The sequence below is a fragment of the Polypterus senegalus genome, chromosome 3 (assembly GCF_016835505.1).
Source record: "Polypterus senegalus isolate Bchr_013 chromosome 3, ASM1683550v1, whole genome shotgun sequence".
Taxonomy (NCBI): Eukaryota; Metazoa; Chordata; class Cladistia; order Polypteriformes; family Polypteridae; genus Polypterus; species Polypterus senegalus.
Window position 1 is genome coordinate 187,353,453 of NC_053156.1, and position 18,603 is coordinate 187,372,055.

At 37.7% G+C, this 18,603-nt stretch overlaps 1 protein-coding gene across 2 annotated transcripts in view; it reads right to left on the reverse strand.

Annotated features, from left to right (window-relative positions):
• Window positions 1–466: 466 nt before the first annotated feature.
• The window catches only part of agbl5 (AGBL carboxypeptidase 5), a 142,985-nt gene continuing 124,848 nt past the window's right edge, over window positions 467–18,603 (reverse strand). Inside the window, exons 15-18 of one of the 2 annotated variants that reach the window (XM_039748311.1) lie at window positions 5,044–5,096; window positions 4,797–4,936; window positions 1,942–2,063; window positions 467–1,668 (exon numbers count right to left, since the gene is read on the reverse strand). In XM_039748311.1, coding sequence (XP_039604245.1) covers window positions 1,597–1,668; window positions 1,942–2,063; window positions 4,797–4,936; window positions 5,044–5,096 — 387 coding nt within the window. In that variant the 3' untranslated portion in view covers window positions 467–1,596. Of the gene's footprint in view, window positions 1,669–1,941; window positions 2,064–4,796; window positions 4,937–5,043; window positions 5,097–18,603 lie in introns of those variants that run through there. The other variant, XM_039748312.1, reaches the window with a different exon arrangement.

The window sequence follows — 18,603 nt, forward strand, 5'->3', positions numbered from 1 at the left end:
GGCGAACACTGCCTTAGGCGCATCAGCTACACGAACATGTTCAGCACCATGATCAGCTGGGGACTGATCAGCTGATGCTGGTACCTCACTTTCGTTTTCCATACCCATCTCCAGATCACTTGCATCAAACTCAGTCCGACAAGTCAGAGTCCTATTCGATGAAATTACATAAGACATCCATTGAGTATTTTGCTTTGTAAATTCGGTTTGGAGTCTCGCCAGATGTCAGGTTGTTTGCTCTTCGCTACTCATGCACGTGTAGGGAATCAAAGTTAAATCAACAAAGCTATGTAACTTTCCTTTTAGCAAAGAGGGACGAACTAAAACGTAAGGGCAAGTTTTGTTGCAGTTTACAGCTGATTACCTTCCTCTACCCTGAATTTTGACAAAAGTCAACATCAGCCCTGAAAGAGTTAATAAAATTCTAGACATCGTAAAGGAATTTGTCATTTTTTTCCATGCCAGATATTAATTGGGATTGCAGAAACCTTTTCATACTGTATGTATTTCTAACACATGAAGAAAAGATTTAAATGCATGAATGACTGACCTTACACTTGATCTGTTCAAGACAAAAAGCTCAGTCAGTTAAACCATCAATCTGTTTGCTTTTTCCACAAGTGATGCGATTGGCAAGCCAGTTTCCATAACATAGTAAAAAAAACATTATACATCAGACTCAAGGTGAGAGTCTGAGACATTAAGCAGAAATGCAGGGCAGCACCAGGCACTCACGCTTATTCCAGTTGGTTTGTCTTTTTTACCATCAAGTATTTAGGACAGTACAGAAACTAACAGAGGGGTCAGTACTACATCGGGGTGTCCACTCACAGTGGCAGAGAACTCCACACTTGCCTAGTGGCCTTTTTGCACTTTATTACAAACAGCCTGCCATTTTAGATGGAGAGAGAACAAAGGGATGAAGATCAGGACCTGTCTTCTAAGAAAATATGATGTTTGTTAAAATCTAAAAAAAATAAAATAACCATGCCGAAAAAATTCAGAAAACAAAATAATGTGAAATGAAAAGTAGTGAGATAATTGAGAAGTGGTGTCCGATTGAGAGATTAGTTAGAATGAAAACTGATACTGCATCTCCCTTAGGAAGGCATTAATAAGAAAAGCACCAAACCCCAACACAAATAAATAGAAAAATAAATACAAGTATTCAGTCCTACATGTGCAGTGGTTTGTAAAGTTTAAACCTTTGCAAAATATTTTGATGGTGAATTAAAGAACTGCCAACAGAGCTCTTTTGTTTCATTGACACAAGAGACTGCTTAACTTTAAGTGGCAGCAAGCGTGCCAATAAGTATCTTTTCCACAATCTGCAGAGTTGGACTCCACCTTTCCCATTTAAGATGCTGGTTAAAAGGAGCACATCCTGCAGCAAACTGCACATCACATGCAGCCTGGATGGCAGTCAAAGCTCATATTCCTGTCTTTCCTGGATGACATGCAGCCAGACCACTGTGGATGCCATTTACTGAAACTGAATAAATACACCCAAAGATAATGCAGCTTAATCAGAGCTATAATTGTAATAACCTCAGGCTGGTCACCTTCTGTGATTACTGAATTGCTTCTCCTGTTTGTTCATGCTTCGCTGCACAAGACGCTTGAATACGTCAGAATCTCCCTTGAGGATAACTGGTTTTCTGTAAGATCCTAGATTTAATGTTATAGGAAAGGTGTTAGGTGTTCAGATAAACAAAAACAAACAATAAAAATATAAAATATAAAAACAAATAAAATTTTTTTGTGTACTTTAGTATCTAGTTAATGTCTTTCTTAAAGCAGTACAAATACAATGCAATACACCACAATTATGTAATTTTTACCAATGTATTAAAATTTCCCTTTGCCAAAAATACTCCAATATCCCGACAGAAGTAAAAATAGCTAAAAAATAGAAATCACCCCTTCGGCTGAAGACATTACCTTAGTGGTATCTGTTGGTGTCCTTGAGTTTGGGTCATTCACATTTAGTGATCCTGGTCTCTTATATTTTTGGAGTGGCCTGGAGTTGAGAAGCAAGGCTGAACTTTCCACACCTAGAATACCTAAACAGAAAACAGGGTGGTGAACAGAAAACCACACAAACAGATTTAAACTGAATTCAAAGCCTGTGATTGCAACTGATGAAAGTAACAGCCCTATAACAAACTAGAATAAAAAAGTGGGAGAAAGTTATCATGATAAAATATGCCACTCACTGGCAGTTGCCATAGTTTGATAAAATGATCCAAATGCGGACTCCAAAAATCCTTTTAACTGCTGCAGACTTCTGAGTTCAAATTCTGGCCTCATCATTGTGTGTCCCTTCAGGTGCTCCATTGTTTCCTCCAGTATAACAAAGCCATGCAGGTCAAGGCACTTGGTGATGCTCACTTGTCATCGGGTGAGTGAGTTCGCCCCGTGATGGACCATCATTACATCTGCTGAGGCAGGCACCCCAGAACCCTGAACTGAAGTCAACAGACTCAAAAGTTGAATGGACTCTCCTCTGAAATCTGCAAGTTATGTTTGTCTGCTGTAAGTTATATATATGCCAGTTCTCTCACTTTTTTCCTCTGTGACTTTTTCTGGCTTTTATTCATTCAATTCCAATTCCCACAAACTGCTTTCAGCTGCTCACAAACTCATCATTGTGATGAATAGAAAATTGAATAATTTTCTACTTTGTTTTATTCTTCTGGTATAATAGACACTTTTGCCTCTCCTGCATATGCTTTTGCAGTTATGTTTCCTATTTAAAGTAATTTTGTAGAATTCATAAAAGCGAGTGAAAAATGCACCCATTGCTTTATCTTTGTCTGTAAGAACATCTCTATTAATGTGGTGCAAGCAAGTCTATATCGGCAGAACTGGTGCATTTCAAGTGGGGCACAACAAACAAAAAGAAAAAACTGTTACTGCTCTCAATAGCTTGCAGGTGTCTATGGGGTCATTGATATATGTTCTTGCTTGATGTTTAATTTCCCTAATTTTAATATTTCTTATTTCACTGAGGCCTCTATACAAAGCAGCTGCAACATCTGAGATACAATCAGTTACTTTTTGTTTGTTTTTCCAGTTGGAGCAACAGAGCCGCCCTAGACAATTTCGGGCCCGAAGCAAACCGATACCACCCTGCAGCTAGGGGGTTCGGGGCAGAGCTCCGGTCGCCAAGTGATTTCCTGCATTCTGTGCTGCAGAAATGCATTTTCCCGGCATCTACAACCATCACTTTTTGACGATTTCCGTTTGACACTGGCAACCATAACCGTAACACACTGACAGGAGCCAAATTTGCAGGCTGTCGGCGCAGACTGTCAAACAAGGCCCTGAGTGAAGGGTATGAGTGATGGAGGTCGGAGTGGGCCCGCATAAATGTCTTTAGTGATGATACATTAACAGATAAAGCTACATTTTAGCCAGCTTTTGTTGTTTCCACCAGGCAGCACGTGGAGGTAAATAGCTAGGCCAAGCACTTTTTTTTTTGCTTTTTATATTTTTTATATATATATTTTTTTTATTTTATGAAGTTGAGATCGACATTATTTTTATTTTTACATTTCTATTCGGTTTTAAAGCTTGTTTTCATACTTTCGAGATATTCAGATTTCCGTGAAATCTAGTTCACACAAAAGACACTTTTCGAACCTTGGCACTGGCAAACTCATGAATAACTTCAGAATAATCAAGAGATTCGACTATCTCTTGCTCAATTGAAATCAATGCCAGACTATTCAGACATTCGTGGCTCATGGAGCTTCGCAAGTAATTTTTGATAAGCTTGAGTTTTGAAAAACTCCTCTCTGCCGAAGGTCAATGCTATTAAGCACAGTCAATGCTATTAAGCAATTAGGTGATGGAATATGTTGCCCGTGAATTATATATATAACAAAATTAGTAATAGAGGTTGGAGTGAAGGAGTCTGTTGCTCCATTGGGCCCTCCGCAGCAGCGTCACATCACAGGAAAAAAAAAAACCTTGGCCGCAGTGAGCCCCCTCCAGCTGTGGCCCCGAAGCGGTCGCTTCGTTCGCTTCGCCCTAAGGCCGGCTTTGGGAGCAAAGACGGGGTAATTAACTTCCTCATCGTCACACAATGTCAGTAGCAGGATTTGCAGCTCTAAGCCTTAACCACTGTACTGCACTGCACTGCACTGCCTAACTTCCTCAATGTGTTCAAGAAGCATTTGTAGACTCTTTTATTTGGTGAATTTCTGTCTTAGTGATATTACAGTTAGGATTTGCTACTTAGGAATTGTAACTCACTTGTACTTTGTTCTGAACTCTTCACTTGTGATTATAAATTTTGTATCTTTGTCCTGTGGCACTTGTCACTTGTCCACAAGCAGTCCCCCAGACTGATGTTTGCTCAATTATGTAGACCTCTTTCGTAAGTTACTTTGGATAAAAGTGTATGCTAAGCAAATATAAACATGCTGCTGCTCTCCTGTGCCATGATCAGTGAGTATCATAACCTTATCTAAATCTGTCTTCCTTGACTGAAAAAAATCTAAGAACACAGTTTACTTGACTGCCTAGCATTAGGAGACATCTTAAATTCCAAATGCTGAGGACACTAAGCTCTGGTTATCAATCCGAATGATTAATATTTCTTCAGTGCACCTTTTAATATACATCACACAAGGAACAGCTTGCAATTCCATTAGTAAGGATGGCTGTTAATATTTAAAAAATAATTATTTCTCTCTTCTTCAAGCCATGCTGTCATTCATCCTATAACAGTCAATAGTAATGTATTTTGTGGGCCCTTTTTAAAATCTCTGTTTACATAAATGACTTACCCATTCCTGCTGGTTGCTTTTTGAGACTCCACACTTTCAAAATTGGTTCCCCATTAAGAATGTTACGTTGAAACACACTTGGACCAAACACTGCATTTTTTCTAATGGGGATTTTGCTGCCTCTTGGCTTTAGTTCATTCCTATTGATAGTAATGAAACATTTAATGAATCCACACCTCATGAACTCACACAGAACGTTATGGCTCAGAAACCAAAAAAAAAAAAAACATATTGGGATGAGATTTACCTGGAAAAATCTCCTGAGGACTTCAAACGGAGATTTCCTTTCTTCTGAGCGTTCTAAGGAGGAGGAACAAGAGGAGGATAACAGAACAGTAAAGGATACTGTGACTGTAACTTGGTATTAATGACAACTACATTTTAACATTGAGTGCACACAATACAAATATATAATATACATTCTACAATTCTGTCTAATATACTACATACGGTGGCGCAGTGGGTAGCGCTGCTGCCTCGCAGTTAGCACACCTGGGTTCGCTTCCCAGGTCCTCCCTGTGTGGAGTTTGCATGTTCTCTCCATGTCTGCGTGGGTTTCCTCCGGGTGCTTCGGTTTCCTCCCACCGTCCAAAGACATGCAGGTTAGGTGCATTGGCGATTCTAAATTGTCCCTAGTGTGTGCTTGGTGGGTGTGGGTGTGTGTGTGTGCCCTGCGGTGGGCTGGCACCCTGCCTGGGGTTTGTTCCTGCCTTGTGCCCTGTGTTGGCTTGGATTGCCTCCAGCAGACCCCCTGTGACCCTGTGTTAGGATATAGCAGGCTGGAAAATGACTGACTGATACTATATACAATATACATCTATTTTCATTTAACACAGTTTTTATTTTTTAAAAAAATCGATTATTTGATCTTCCAAAACTCCTTAATGAATTACTGGGTAACTGTTGTCACACTGGGTGCGATACCAAAAATAGCCATGATTAAGAAGCCAGCATATCACAGAGCACCTTCACACACACATAACTGCATGCGCTCACAGTGGCAAATCAAAGTAATTTTCATTTTTGTTGAGTTATTAAACTTGAGTGCTCAGGCAGACTCAGGGAAAACATGCAATCTCTGCAGACAGTGAACAGGCCAAGATTCAGACAGAGAAGCTGTGAGGCAATGGTGCTAAGCAGTGCGATACTGGGTTGCTCCATCCATTTTTAATCCAGTTTCAAGTCACTGGGGTACCAAATCTCAGTCTAAAAAAAACCCAAATCTGCCCAGATTGGAAGTGTATACACTGCTAGGCACAAATTGCTGTGATGTAGCATTATTAAATGTCTCAACAACACATTTTTAAACAGAAGACGTAAGCCTAAATCAGTGCCTCTTAAACTACGGGTTGTGACCCATTTTGGGTCAGGTGATGTCTGAACATAGGTTGCGCTGATTCAGGAATTACAATAGTACTGAATGAGAAAGGTGTACAAACAAAATCTACAGAAAACCTTGTGGTGGGCCGTCATAGGGAAAGAAGTCCCCCTAGGTGATGTTCAGCAGGTAGCAAAGACACTGAAAAGGCAAAGTTGGGTTTGCAAGAAGTTTAAGAAACACTGGCCTAAATGATTCACTCTAACCAGGGTCCAATGCTACAAAATCCCAACTGAACAATTTCTACAGATGATTTTTTTTTACTGTCATGCCAATTATTGCTTGGCAAAAACAAAAAAACAGCCATATTGCAATTACTATCAGGGTTATTTATGTGAGGATGGTAAGGCAGTGCAGCGCAGTGGTCAGATCAGGTCAAGTTTGATTTACCACATTTAAGAAAAAACTAAAATGTTGACAAGAGTGAATTACAACAAAACCAAATCGAAAATTAAACAAGAGTGGAATATAAAAGGTTCAAATAAAAAAAGATAAAAGGAAAATAACATTAACACATAACCAAACAAAATGCTTGCAACAGTGCAACATAAAACTGAACATGCAGTCACACACCTGAGAATATGCAACAAAGTTCTAAAACAGCCCATTCACATAACTTAAAAACAAGAGAATAAAGTCAATTTTTCATTGAGGGGACAGGCTATTCCAGTACTTAAAACACTAAAGCAAAGGCCCTGTCACCCTAAGCTTCAAATATATGTGTGGAACAGAAATAATAGATCAAAAGTCCAAATGAAACCCCTATGATGAATCAAGAAAGCATGAAGCTGACCCATGTAAAGCTTTAAAAATTCAAAATCTTAAATCTCCGAAAGTTCTTCACGGATTGCTTTGAAATTTTGACACAATGTTTAATTCGAATACGCGCAAGTTTTTATATACCTACTATTATATAGATGTCACACCTGTGACAGGTAAAAACATGCTTTTTTTAAAAAAAGAGCACCATCTGTTGGGCGTAAAAGCAACAGGCGCTATACTAAATAAGCTCTAAATTTATTGGAGAACGACCTACACAGGGATGTATGCATTAATGACACGTGCAACACGTCACATCCAAATTAAATTCGTGCATTGTTTGCAATCATATTGACCGCCTGCTCTCCTTCATCTCCAACAGAGTTATGGGAGAAATATAAATCGCACATGGCTGAAGATATTTTCCGTCGAATACGCAAGGAAAATTCAAATATGAACATGGATTTCACAGCAGAAATCTACAACGAAGCGTTGATAATGATTGAAGATTTGTGATAAGAAATCGCTAACAAAGTTCTCATTCAATTAGGAATGCCATCACCAAATCGATCTGCTGCTGCTTCGTTCGATGTAGAATTGCGTCGTGAACAAAATTACAACACGGGTGATCTTTTGTCGTATGTACAATCAAATATTCCTAAGCTAACGCTTCAGCAAAAAGGCATTTACGATCAAATAATGCAAACTGTCGATAACGGGGTTGGAGAAATCTTCTTCTTAAATGCGCCAGGAGGAACTGGTAAAACGTTCCTAATTAGATTGATTCTGGCAGCAATTCGATCCCAAAATGACATAGCCTTAGGTCTTGTGTCGTCCGGAATAGCTGCGACATTGCTACCAGGTGGACGAACTGCTCATTCCGCTTTGAAATTGCTATTGAACATGCAATTCGTTGAAACTCCCATGTGCAACATTTCAAAAGCATCCGGCATGGGAAAAGTATTGCAGAAATGCATACTTATTGCTTGGGATGAATGCACAATGGCGCAAAAAAAAATCGCTCGAGGCTCTTGATCGATCATTGCAAGATTTGTGTGGAAACATCACACCATTTGGGAACGCATTAGTATTGCTTGCAGGAGATTTCAGGCAAACATTACCTGTAATTCCTCGATCGACACCAGCGGACGAAATAAATGCTTTCCTGAATTACTTTACTTTGTGGCGACATGTAAAGACGTTAAAATTAACTACAAATATGCGTGTCCAGCTGCAAAACGATCGATCAGCTGAGATATTCTCACATCAATTGCTGGAAATTGGGAACGGAAAGGTGCCGGTTGATCTGACCTCAGGATGAATTTCATTGCCTCATAACTTCTGTAATTTAGTGACGTCAAAAAAAGAATTGGTTGAAAAATTATTTCCCAATATTCAAACCAATTATAAGAATCATGAAAGGCTGATTGCGGCCAAGAACAAAGACGTCTACGAACTTAACAATATTATTCAGTCTAACATTCAAAGTGAGGCAGTCACATACAAGTCCGTCGACAGTGTTGTAGAAGCGGATGAAGCGGTTAATTATCCAACTGAATTTTTGAATTCACTCGATCTGCCGGGGATGCCACCGCACATACTGCAATTGAAAATCAGCGTCCCAATTATCATGTTCCGAAATATCAACCAACCAAAGCTTTGCAAAGACACGCGGATTGCAGTAAAAAAAATTAATGAGCAACGTCGTAGAAGCAACAATCTTGACAGGACCTTTCAAAGATGAAGATGTCCTCATTCCTCGCATTCCTATGATTCCAACGGATATGCCATTTTAAGAGATTGCAATTCCTAATTCGATTGGCGTTTGCAATCACCATCAACAAAGCTCAGGACCAATCTTTAGAATTGTGCGGTTAAGATCTTGACACGGATTGCTTCTCACATGGACAATTATATGTTGCGTGTTCTAGAGTCGGCAAACCAGACAATCTCTATATCTGCACACACAATGGAACAACCAAAAATATTGTATACCCACAAGTATTGTGAAATTAAACATATTAATAAACGTGCGCTTTCTCTTTTCTTTCTTTTCCATTTAACCAGACTGAGCCACAGCAACGCGTGGCCGGGTACAGCTAGTTAAAAATAAAAAATAAAATCTAAAAATCCATCCAGTACTTCACAAGGAGCCAGTGGAGAGAAGCCAATATGGATGAAATGTGATTCATTTTTGAGGTCATTCAAAACTCAATCGATAGCATTTTGAATTAATTGTAGATGAGACAGAGATAAGAAAACACCAGCACATAGGAACTTACAGTATTCTAAGTGGGACAAAACAAAAGCATGAATAAACTTTTGCAAATCTTTAAAAGACAGTAATGGCTTAACTTTAGTGATGGCCCTGAGCTGAAAAAAGGTACTTTTAATCTGTTTATCTGTTTGTCCAATTTGAAACTGGAGTCAAAAGTGACACAGAGGCATGAGGCCTCATTTGTGAGGTTAATAGACCTAGGGTGCTTAGGATACTATTAATACAGGTTGGGTAGCCAAAAAATAATGTTTTGGGTTTCTATTTTGATTTGATTTGATTACATGGAGAACATTTGATACCATCTAACATATAGTATTCCCAAGGCAGCTAAAAAGACAATTGAGGCTTCAAAGAAAGATAGAGTTGGTTGTCATCTGTGTACCGGTGATAATGGATTTTTATAATTTTTTTTTAGAACAGCGCAAAACAGTAGAATATACAAAGAAAAAAACTGGTCCTAGAATAACGCTTGTGGTACCATGCTGGTAGCAGGGGTTGTGGAATACTGTATGAGGAGTTAAGAAACTTGACACTAAAGGCCCTACTTCTATAGTAGTTTGTAAACCACTTAAGGGAGGTGCCCCAAATGCTAGCCTATTGCTCAAGCCAATCAATAAGAATGTCATGAACAACTGGGTGAAAGGCAGCGTTCAGATTTAGAAAGATCAACAGAGCACACCCCCAGAGTCAACTGCAAGATTCACAGTATTTGTCATACGTGGAGGACCGATTCAGTACTGTGGCACAGTCTGAAATAAGACTGAAACTTACCAAGTCAGCAATTTTGATGTAAAAAGGATTAAAACTGAGACAGAATAACTATTTTCAAGGATTTTAGAAAGAAATGAAAATATGGAGATAGGAGATAAAGTACTAGAAAGGCAAGGTTAAAGGATTTAATCAGAGGTTACAATACTGCATTTTAATAAAAGATCAAACAGCACCTGTTGTTCAACAACTATTTATAATTTAGAAAAAAATTACATGAAATGCCACTTTAAGGAAGTAAGCAGGTATAATATCAGGGGTGCATGAATTTGGCTTCATTTGAGAAATGAGGTAACTCCAGTACGTTAGAAACACTGGCTGAAACTGACTGAAGACAGCGATTTGTGATGAAAAATGCCCCTTTAGAAGAAGGAAGAATGTTAGATCCAATATGTGAATTTCCCCTTGGGATTAATAAAGTATCTATCTATCTATCTATATGATCAATTGTACTAATTCAAAAAATTGAGAAATCATCCCATAGAACGTAAAACACTGCTGAGGTTCAGTGATGGATTAGGTCATTAACATTGCTTTATAGAATTTCAGATTTGTGTCAAATATTAGAAATAATATCGGAAAAATATTTTGTTCTGTGTTATTTACCAAGACAGTCTTTTAGAATGTTATAGCATATCTGGTTTTCTTTCCATTTCTTCTGTGCCTCTCCAAAACTCCCCCTGAGTGAACGGGTGGCCATGGCTGTATTTTTCTCTTTTGCTTTCTCATTTTAGGAGGAACTACAGAATTCTGAATGTCTATAAAATTATAAGAGAGAATTAACTGACCAAATCTCACAGCAGCCCTGTTGACAAAATGGGAATATCATATTGGAAAACTAAAATACTAGGAAGTAAGCACAGCAGGATAGCATTGAAAACATGGATCTATTTTCCATGATTTGAATCTCACACATGGCCATTTTGTCCATGTGGCATTTGCATGTCCCCACAGGTCTCCACTGGCTGACCTTAAACAATCCAAAAGATCTGTAAGCAAGGGTAACTGGCGACTCTAAACTGGAGACCAATGTAAATGAATGGGTAGGTACGCATGCCCTGTTATGAACTGGGATTGTGTTCATCAGATGTTTCTTGGTAAAACAAAGAGAAACTTTGAAAAACTGGGCAGAGCCACCACAAGTCAAGACTAAAACAAAAAAACAACAAAAGATTTCAGAACCTAGGAGCATGATGGTAAAAAAGTGTAAGGACAGTAGTAGATGCAGTAATCCAGCTGAAAGGAATAATATTTCTGTACTGGATTTGAAAAGTCAGGGGTAGGATTCATTCATAGGTGAGAAAAAAAGGTGTGACATTCATTTAGTACAGTTAACTGTGACTCTGTAGCTAGTGAAAGCAGACATTGACTTAACATTGGTGAATCTAAGACTCAGTTGAAGATTGCACATTTACAGATAGCTGGATTTACCAATAAAGACACCACCCTTAAGGAACAGGAGACGAAAGTATCATTGCATTCTGAGTATTTCAGGTATGTCTAGGTGGCCTACAGTACTAAAGGTAGCAGTAAGGACAAATGTTTCGGGAGCGGGGATCAGAAGTTCATACAAAATGTAATAAAAACTTTGTCAGTGCTTTGTTGAGGTGGCAAACCTATCTAGGAAGGCAGAAACACAAGGTTGTCTATTATTTGTCAGAAAGTAGAGTGGAAATACAACAGTAAACTGAAAAGTTTTATACAAGAAAAGATGATTTGAGAATGGATGAATACAAGTTCACTAAAATGGAAGAATCAAGTATTGGTGTTTTTGGGACAGAGACAAACTTAGTAAGTTTGTGGGCACCACAAAATTGAGCCGTACTGAAGAAACAGAATAATTTTGTAATTAGAATTTCATTGGTGAGGAGATTTTACTACACAAACTAATACATTTCCTTCTAATTTATATTAAAATAAACCATTAAAAACACTGGTTGATCCTCTGGGACAGAGTAACCACGGGTTGTCAGCTGCATATTGAGTCATGATTTGTGATCACGATACATGAAAGGCTGGATGTAAAGCTGTAGACTGGAATTCTCAGTTGAGGAACATACAGTAGCAGGAATAACCCAGCATTCATACACAGGAAGCACAAAGACTCAAAATGGCAAAAGTAAAGCTGAAATTATTAAGCAGGCAAAAATCAAAAACATGAATAATGACTATGACAGTCAGTAAATGCCAAGACATTAAGACAAGAAGATATCCAGACTAAGCAAATAAGCCATATACAGAGATTATATATTTTTGTTTCATTATTGTTTCAGCCTGCAATTTAGAGGTCATTGGCGGTAGTTTCCTTGGAAGTAGCCTAATCTTAGCTAGTATACAGTATTTCCTTAGATTCAGGTGTACACAGTTAACGGAAACTGGTGGTGGTTTCTTGCACCAAGGTTAAAAGGTTGCAAAAGAAAGAATATTGGAGCCTGGGAACAAGGCTGAAAGGGGCTGCAAATGAAAGAATATTATTTATGGAGGAAAAGAAATGGGCACCGATAATGAGACCAAAAACACTATTAGCACAGAAAATTCCTTGAGAATGTTTTTGCTTTTTATACAGTACGTTATGACATTTTTTGTTTAGACTTGAGAATGAGTTAAATATTGCTGAAAATGCTCTTGCATGGTTTAAAGCGTAACTTAAGGACCGACAGCAATTTGTCACCATCGGTAAATTTAGGTCTGACCCATCTTATTTGTTCCTGGGTGTCCCTCAGGGATCAGTTCTTGGCCCTCGGCTCTTTGTCACTTACATGCTTCCTCTCGGTGCCATTATTAGAAGGCATGGTATACAATTTCATTGTTATGCTGACAATATACAGATTTATTTAAACATGGGTTTATGCAGACTTGGTTGTCTGAAAAATTTCTCAGACTGAACAGTGATAAAACTAAGGCTTTATTTATTGCAACTCCAGGAACAAAAAAAAAAATGGACAACTTCTCAGTAAAAATCCTGGGCTTTATTATATCCTTGTCTGCACAGGTTAAAAATCTTTGTGTTATTCTTTATCCTACACTTTCCTTTGATCCACATATTAATAATATTACCAAGGTTGCCTTTTTCCACCCTATGCAAATTTCAAGGCTGTGTCCATTGCTGTTACTGCAACTGAGATGCTTATTCATACTTTTGTCACTTCGCGACTTGACTGTTGCAACACAGTGTTGTTTGGTATCCCTGCTCAGAGTCCAAAAAAGTTACCATATGTACAAAATTCAGCGGCAAGAGTGGTTACTCATTTAAAACCCTGGGAGCATATTACTCCTATAATCCTTAAGTTACACTGGCTACCTGTCCCTTTCCTCATTCAATATAAATTTTTCCTTTTAGTTTTTAAGGCTTTTCAAAGTCTGGTCCCACCTTACTTTTCTTAATCATTATGTCCATATACTCCACTACATTCACTTCATTCATCCAATTCCTTGCTGTTACCCATTCCACTGTGCAGATTGCACACTATGGGTGATAAGAGTTTTTAGTGTATCAAGGCCACTGTTATGAAATTCCCTGCCTTTGGAGCTCTGAACATGTACCTAACTTTCTGATTTGAAATCTATTCTTAAAACCTTTTTAATATTGCTCTTTGTTGTTCTCATTCATTTTGTTTGTACATTGGACTGTCTGAATTTATGTATATTGATGTACAGTGTCCTTGGGTACCTTGAAAGGCACTTTTAAATAAAATTTATTAAGATTTTCTGTAGTAGCATAAGCAGTATAAGCTAGTGCCTAGGACAAATTTCCATACCGGGGGGCAACCCGTGACACACTGTAGGTGATTGCTGTGGCTAGTTATGGGTGGGTCTACCTGGGAAAGACCCAAAGACAGAGGATATAATGATAAGACAGAAGACACAGACAAGAGAAAATAAGAAAGTAAGGCAGCAGACATATACCTGTTAAAATCACCAATTAAAAGCAAAATGCAATGCAGGAGAGAAAGAAAGATGTAAAGAATAGTAGATTTCAGCAGAGGAAGAAGACAAAAAGTTTGAAACATGGTAGTAACCTTTTCAAATAACTTGGCTGATGTTTGAGAGAGAAGAGTTAAAAGCAATCACAGTTCAATTCCTACAACAAGTCAAAAAGGACATACTGTATCAAGTAAACTGTAGCCGGTCAAGGCTGTCCAGATGAAGTCTCTCATACGAAATGTACAGTAGAGAAAAATGTCACAATTCTAGGTGCTGCTCTTTTTTTTTTTAGATTTGCACCCTCCCCCACCTTAATTTATAGTCTACAGGGGAGGGGTAAACGCTTTAGTTTTGTCAAAAAATGTGATCTCCAGCTTTCAACGGATCATGCTGTTTTAGGGTCCACTGATACCAAAAACATCGATAGCTTGATGATGGGTGTCTGTGTGTCATAGTTTCTTGAGGACAGTACAGAGCTAAAACAGATGGACGGAAAAATACCAAACTCGAAACTTAAGCCTGTTATGAGATGACAATGTGCTGATTAGCTTTTGAGACAAATCGTGCAAGAGAAAGAGGCACTCTAGAGGAACCCTCAAATACTGTAATTTTGCAATTAATTATGAATTCTTCTCATCAACTGATATCATAATAATCTATTTTATGATCAGAAACATCAACATCAGAACTTTAAATAATTACTGAAATGTTATAGAATAGTTCAGGTAACTTGGTTCCTAGGGCGTTTGAATTTTTTCCATTATGCATCAGGATATGGGGGTCGACTTATTATTTCAATGTATTCTTTTAGAATGCACAACTCCCAATTACCAGCATGAATTGCATATATTAATATAATAACTACAATGCTAATAAAAGTTAATTAGTTATTGTGAACTGAGACCTATACATCTAAAAAGCCCTGGAAAAGGTGCAGGTGCACCTCAAATCATGTGCACTAACTCAAACAGAGAAAATCAGAATCACCAATGAATCTTACCATCACAACTTTGACAAGCAGGAGGAACACTAGAACAAACAGTGGAAACCCACACAAGCACAGGAGAAACATACAAACTGCACACACACGATGAGCAACTTCAGATGTGAACCCAATATCTTGGAGTTCACTTTATAAATAAACTGTTATTTCTTATTTATTATCAAGGTCTGTATTTGTTTTTATTACATTATACATGGAAGGCTGTGATATGGAGGATGAGTTGCTGGATTGTAATACACTCAGATTATTTTTCAGCACTGAGTGACTCTGGAAAAGGTGACTGTTCTGTACATGACAAACACACTCTGGGCTGGAGCACAATATTTAAGGTGTAATATTAAATAAAATGTGCAAAACCATGATGCATTTAGCAGTTAAAGTCTGGTTATGTTTTAGACCTGCATTTTTCATCCGTTCATCAATATGTTTTTGAACCTTCTAAATCCAGTTAAAATTTGTAGTTTGTTTTTACTTGTTACATTTTTCTTTTCCAGCAAATGTACAATCTCTTAGGAATTTCTTGATCTGAATCTCAAACTCTGCAGTTCTGATATTAATTGTAGTTTTAGTTTAGATTTTGTTTTATAAAATACATTTTTATTTTTATTTCGTTGTAGTTTTCAGTGGAGTCAACAATTTTCATTTTTATTTAGTTCTGTGTTTAAAATTTTAGTTTTTATTTTATTTAGTTCTGGCTTTTTTACATAATATTAGTATAATTTTAGCTTTTTTTCTGTTGCAAGACCACAAATGCTGGCCTACACATATTTCAATGCAAGTTGTGTTTCAGTCAACAAAATACACAGGTTATAATGCCGTTCAACACAATTTGACTATCAATGATCAAATAGATTAAGTGGCCTTATGAGTATAGCCAGCAAGATCAAATGTTTCAACCCAAGAAACCAGTCTGAGCAAGCATGTTGCTGTTAAGCTTTAAACAAGCACGCATTTCAAGAGATTTATTCATGTCGCAACAGCGTCCACTACCCAGATAGCCACATAGTGAAAATATTCGCATGCTGAGTGCCTGTAATGCAGGTGCACAGAGAAGGTCCTCTGCCACTGGCGCCAGCAGACTGTATGTTGACGATTTCTGCTGCCAGTACTGAAGCAGTGGCGTGTGGCAAGGTTCATGGCTGCTGAGGCATTGACTCCTTCACAGTCAGAGTTACAAATATATGAACCCCAAAGAATAGCTTATTCACTATTCATTTGGCAGCATGCACAATGACTACTGGTTATGTTTCATATCTCACCAGCATTCTTTACATACACATAGGTAAGGTACATATTTTCCTAAGAAAGAATGTTACATTTATAGCGGTTGGAGAGAGTGCATTTGCTATGCACCCTCCATGTGTTCTAAATTTGCCGATGCAATTTCACAATTCATACTCATTCAATAGAAATAAAACTATAGAGTGATGTACAAAAAAAAAAAAACAGATTTAAATTTTGACTGTAATTGAAATACTTAGGTATTTTTAAAAGCTTTTAATTCTGCTGCTTTGATCAATTTTAATACAGACTGTATAACAAAAGGATTACAAGGGTGTTGTACCATGTTAGCCATTATGAATGTAGTGAGAAGTCAAGCAAAGTGACAACTTTTATTGTATAATTAAAAAGATTACAATATGCAAGCTTTCAAAGCAACTCAGGCCCCTTCTTCAGGCAAGATGTAATACAGAAACTGGAGTTCCCTATATACACACTAGGAGAAGTAACAACATTGGTAAAACATTAAGCGAGACATCTTAAAATGTAAAAAATTAATAGACCTCTTCAAGTTAAGATTCATTTAGCAAGAGAAAAGAACAATGTGTGGTCAAGATTTTTAAAAACAAAAGAATATTTTATTTAAGGTCAAAATTTAGTTTTTACATATTGGATTTTTTTTCTTAGTCTGATCCCATTTTTTTTATAAAATTGAAAACTGTTTATGGCCTTACCTTTATTTGTAAATGAAGTCTATGTGCTTATCCTTCTCCACGAAAATGTCAGTCACTATCTTGTAAAAGTCTTCCTTATTTTCCTTTAGTTTTAAAAGTTTTAATTTTCCATTTTGTCAGTCAGTCGGAACAAAAAATAAAAATAAACGGACCACTGCAGTGTACTTTACTCTGTGATATCACTAACTTACTGGCGCTCAGAGCCTCTGCGCAGAAGAACAGTAGCAACAAGCACCTGTTGGGCTCACATCTGCTCCCTTTGGCAAAGCACGGTACTGTCTAACTCAATTTGTGTTTTTTCACTGAGGTTTTATGTCCGATCAGCAAGACAATATGTCACACACATTCATTAAGGGTATTAGCCAGACTATGGAAAATCAGGGTATATAATAAAAGTTTCTACAAACATTATATTGGTGACATACTTAAGAGACAGCAACAGGCACGTGCCAATTGCATGCATTAGCCCAGTGTGTGAGGGAGAGTACAGTCCGAGATGAAGCACTGCTCGTCTTGTTGCTGCCGCACCTTGTGTTTTTCCCTTCTATTTGATCAGGAAATGTGCAAATTCGGCGATTTTGGCTATAAATATGATCAAAATAATTGGAATCATACAGAAAACAAATTTATAGCAAAGAGCAGTGGACAAATTTATTTTACGATATCATTATTAGTTTTTTTACTCATCATGATGACAGGTGAGACCGCATGTCCCTGTATGAAGTGCCAGAGAAGTGCTGGACTTCCACTAAGTACTGATCCAGCTGGTCCTGCACTGAAACTTTGAGACTCTTTTCTTCTTCTCTCATGCTACATTTGCTTTTATTATCATATGCGCTGCAATTAAAGTATTTCCATACATTACTTTCTCACTTTCTACCTGCAAACATCTGTGCAAAGCTCACCATTGTCAACCACAAGTGCTTACTGCTTCAACCTATGCTCAACAAACAAACAACAGTCCTTTACAGAAGTTGCGCCACGTAACTATAGTAACTCCAAGGTACAAGATCACCGCATACTGAACAGCACAATGTAACTGAAGGCTCAGGGCAACCTACAAACAAATCCTCTGCACGACTGAACTGGATTGAACGAAAATGATATTGCTGTTTTTTTCATTTTTACTTAATATTCATTCTCGTTTTAGTTCGTTCACATATCACTAATTCTTATTTAGTTTTAGTCTCTCTGCTTTACTTTCAGTTCTCATTCTTGTAAAACGAAAAACAATATTTATTTTTAGTTCTAGTTCTCCTTTTTCGTTATGAAAATATCATGGAAGAACCTCCTGAAATTTGTCAGTAAAGAGTCAGTAGGGCTGCTGAAGCCTAACTTGCATTTTTATCCAACCCATGGAACCTTGATATCTGTGTGTTTGGCTTATAAATGTGTATTCAGAGTGTGAGGCTTACAAACACTTGTAGAGCGGAGTTGTGCTACCAGAGTATCTTTAGGAAAAAGCTCTACTAATGAAGGGTCATGTTTTTAACAGAGGCTGACATGTGCATTTTGCTGAACAGGCTTTATGACTACTTTTGTTATACTACATATCCATTCATCTATCCAAAGTCAGACCAAAATCTGGCTAACTGGGGACTGGGGCTAGGACCTGGCATGGAAGGGAAGGCAGTCTTCCTGCTCTGAAAAGATGTCTTAAAAATGTCCAGTTCTCATCTACTGACCCAGATGCAGATAACCTTAAATCCTCAAAGATTAGTTGATACAACCAAGACATTTCA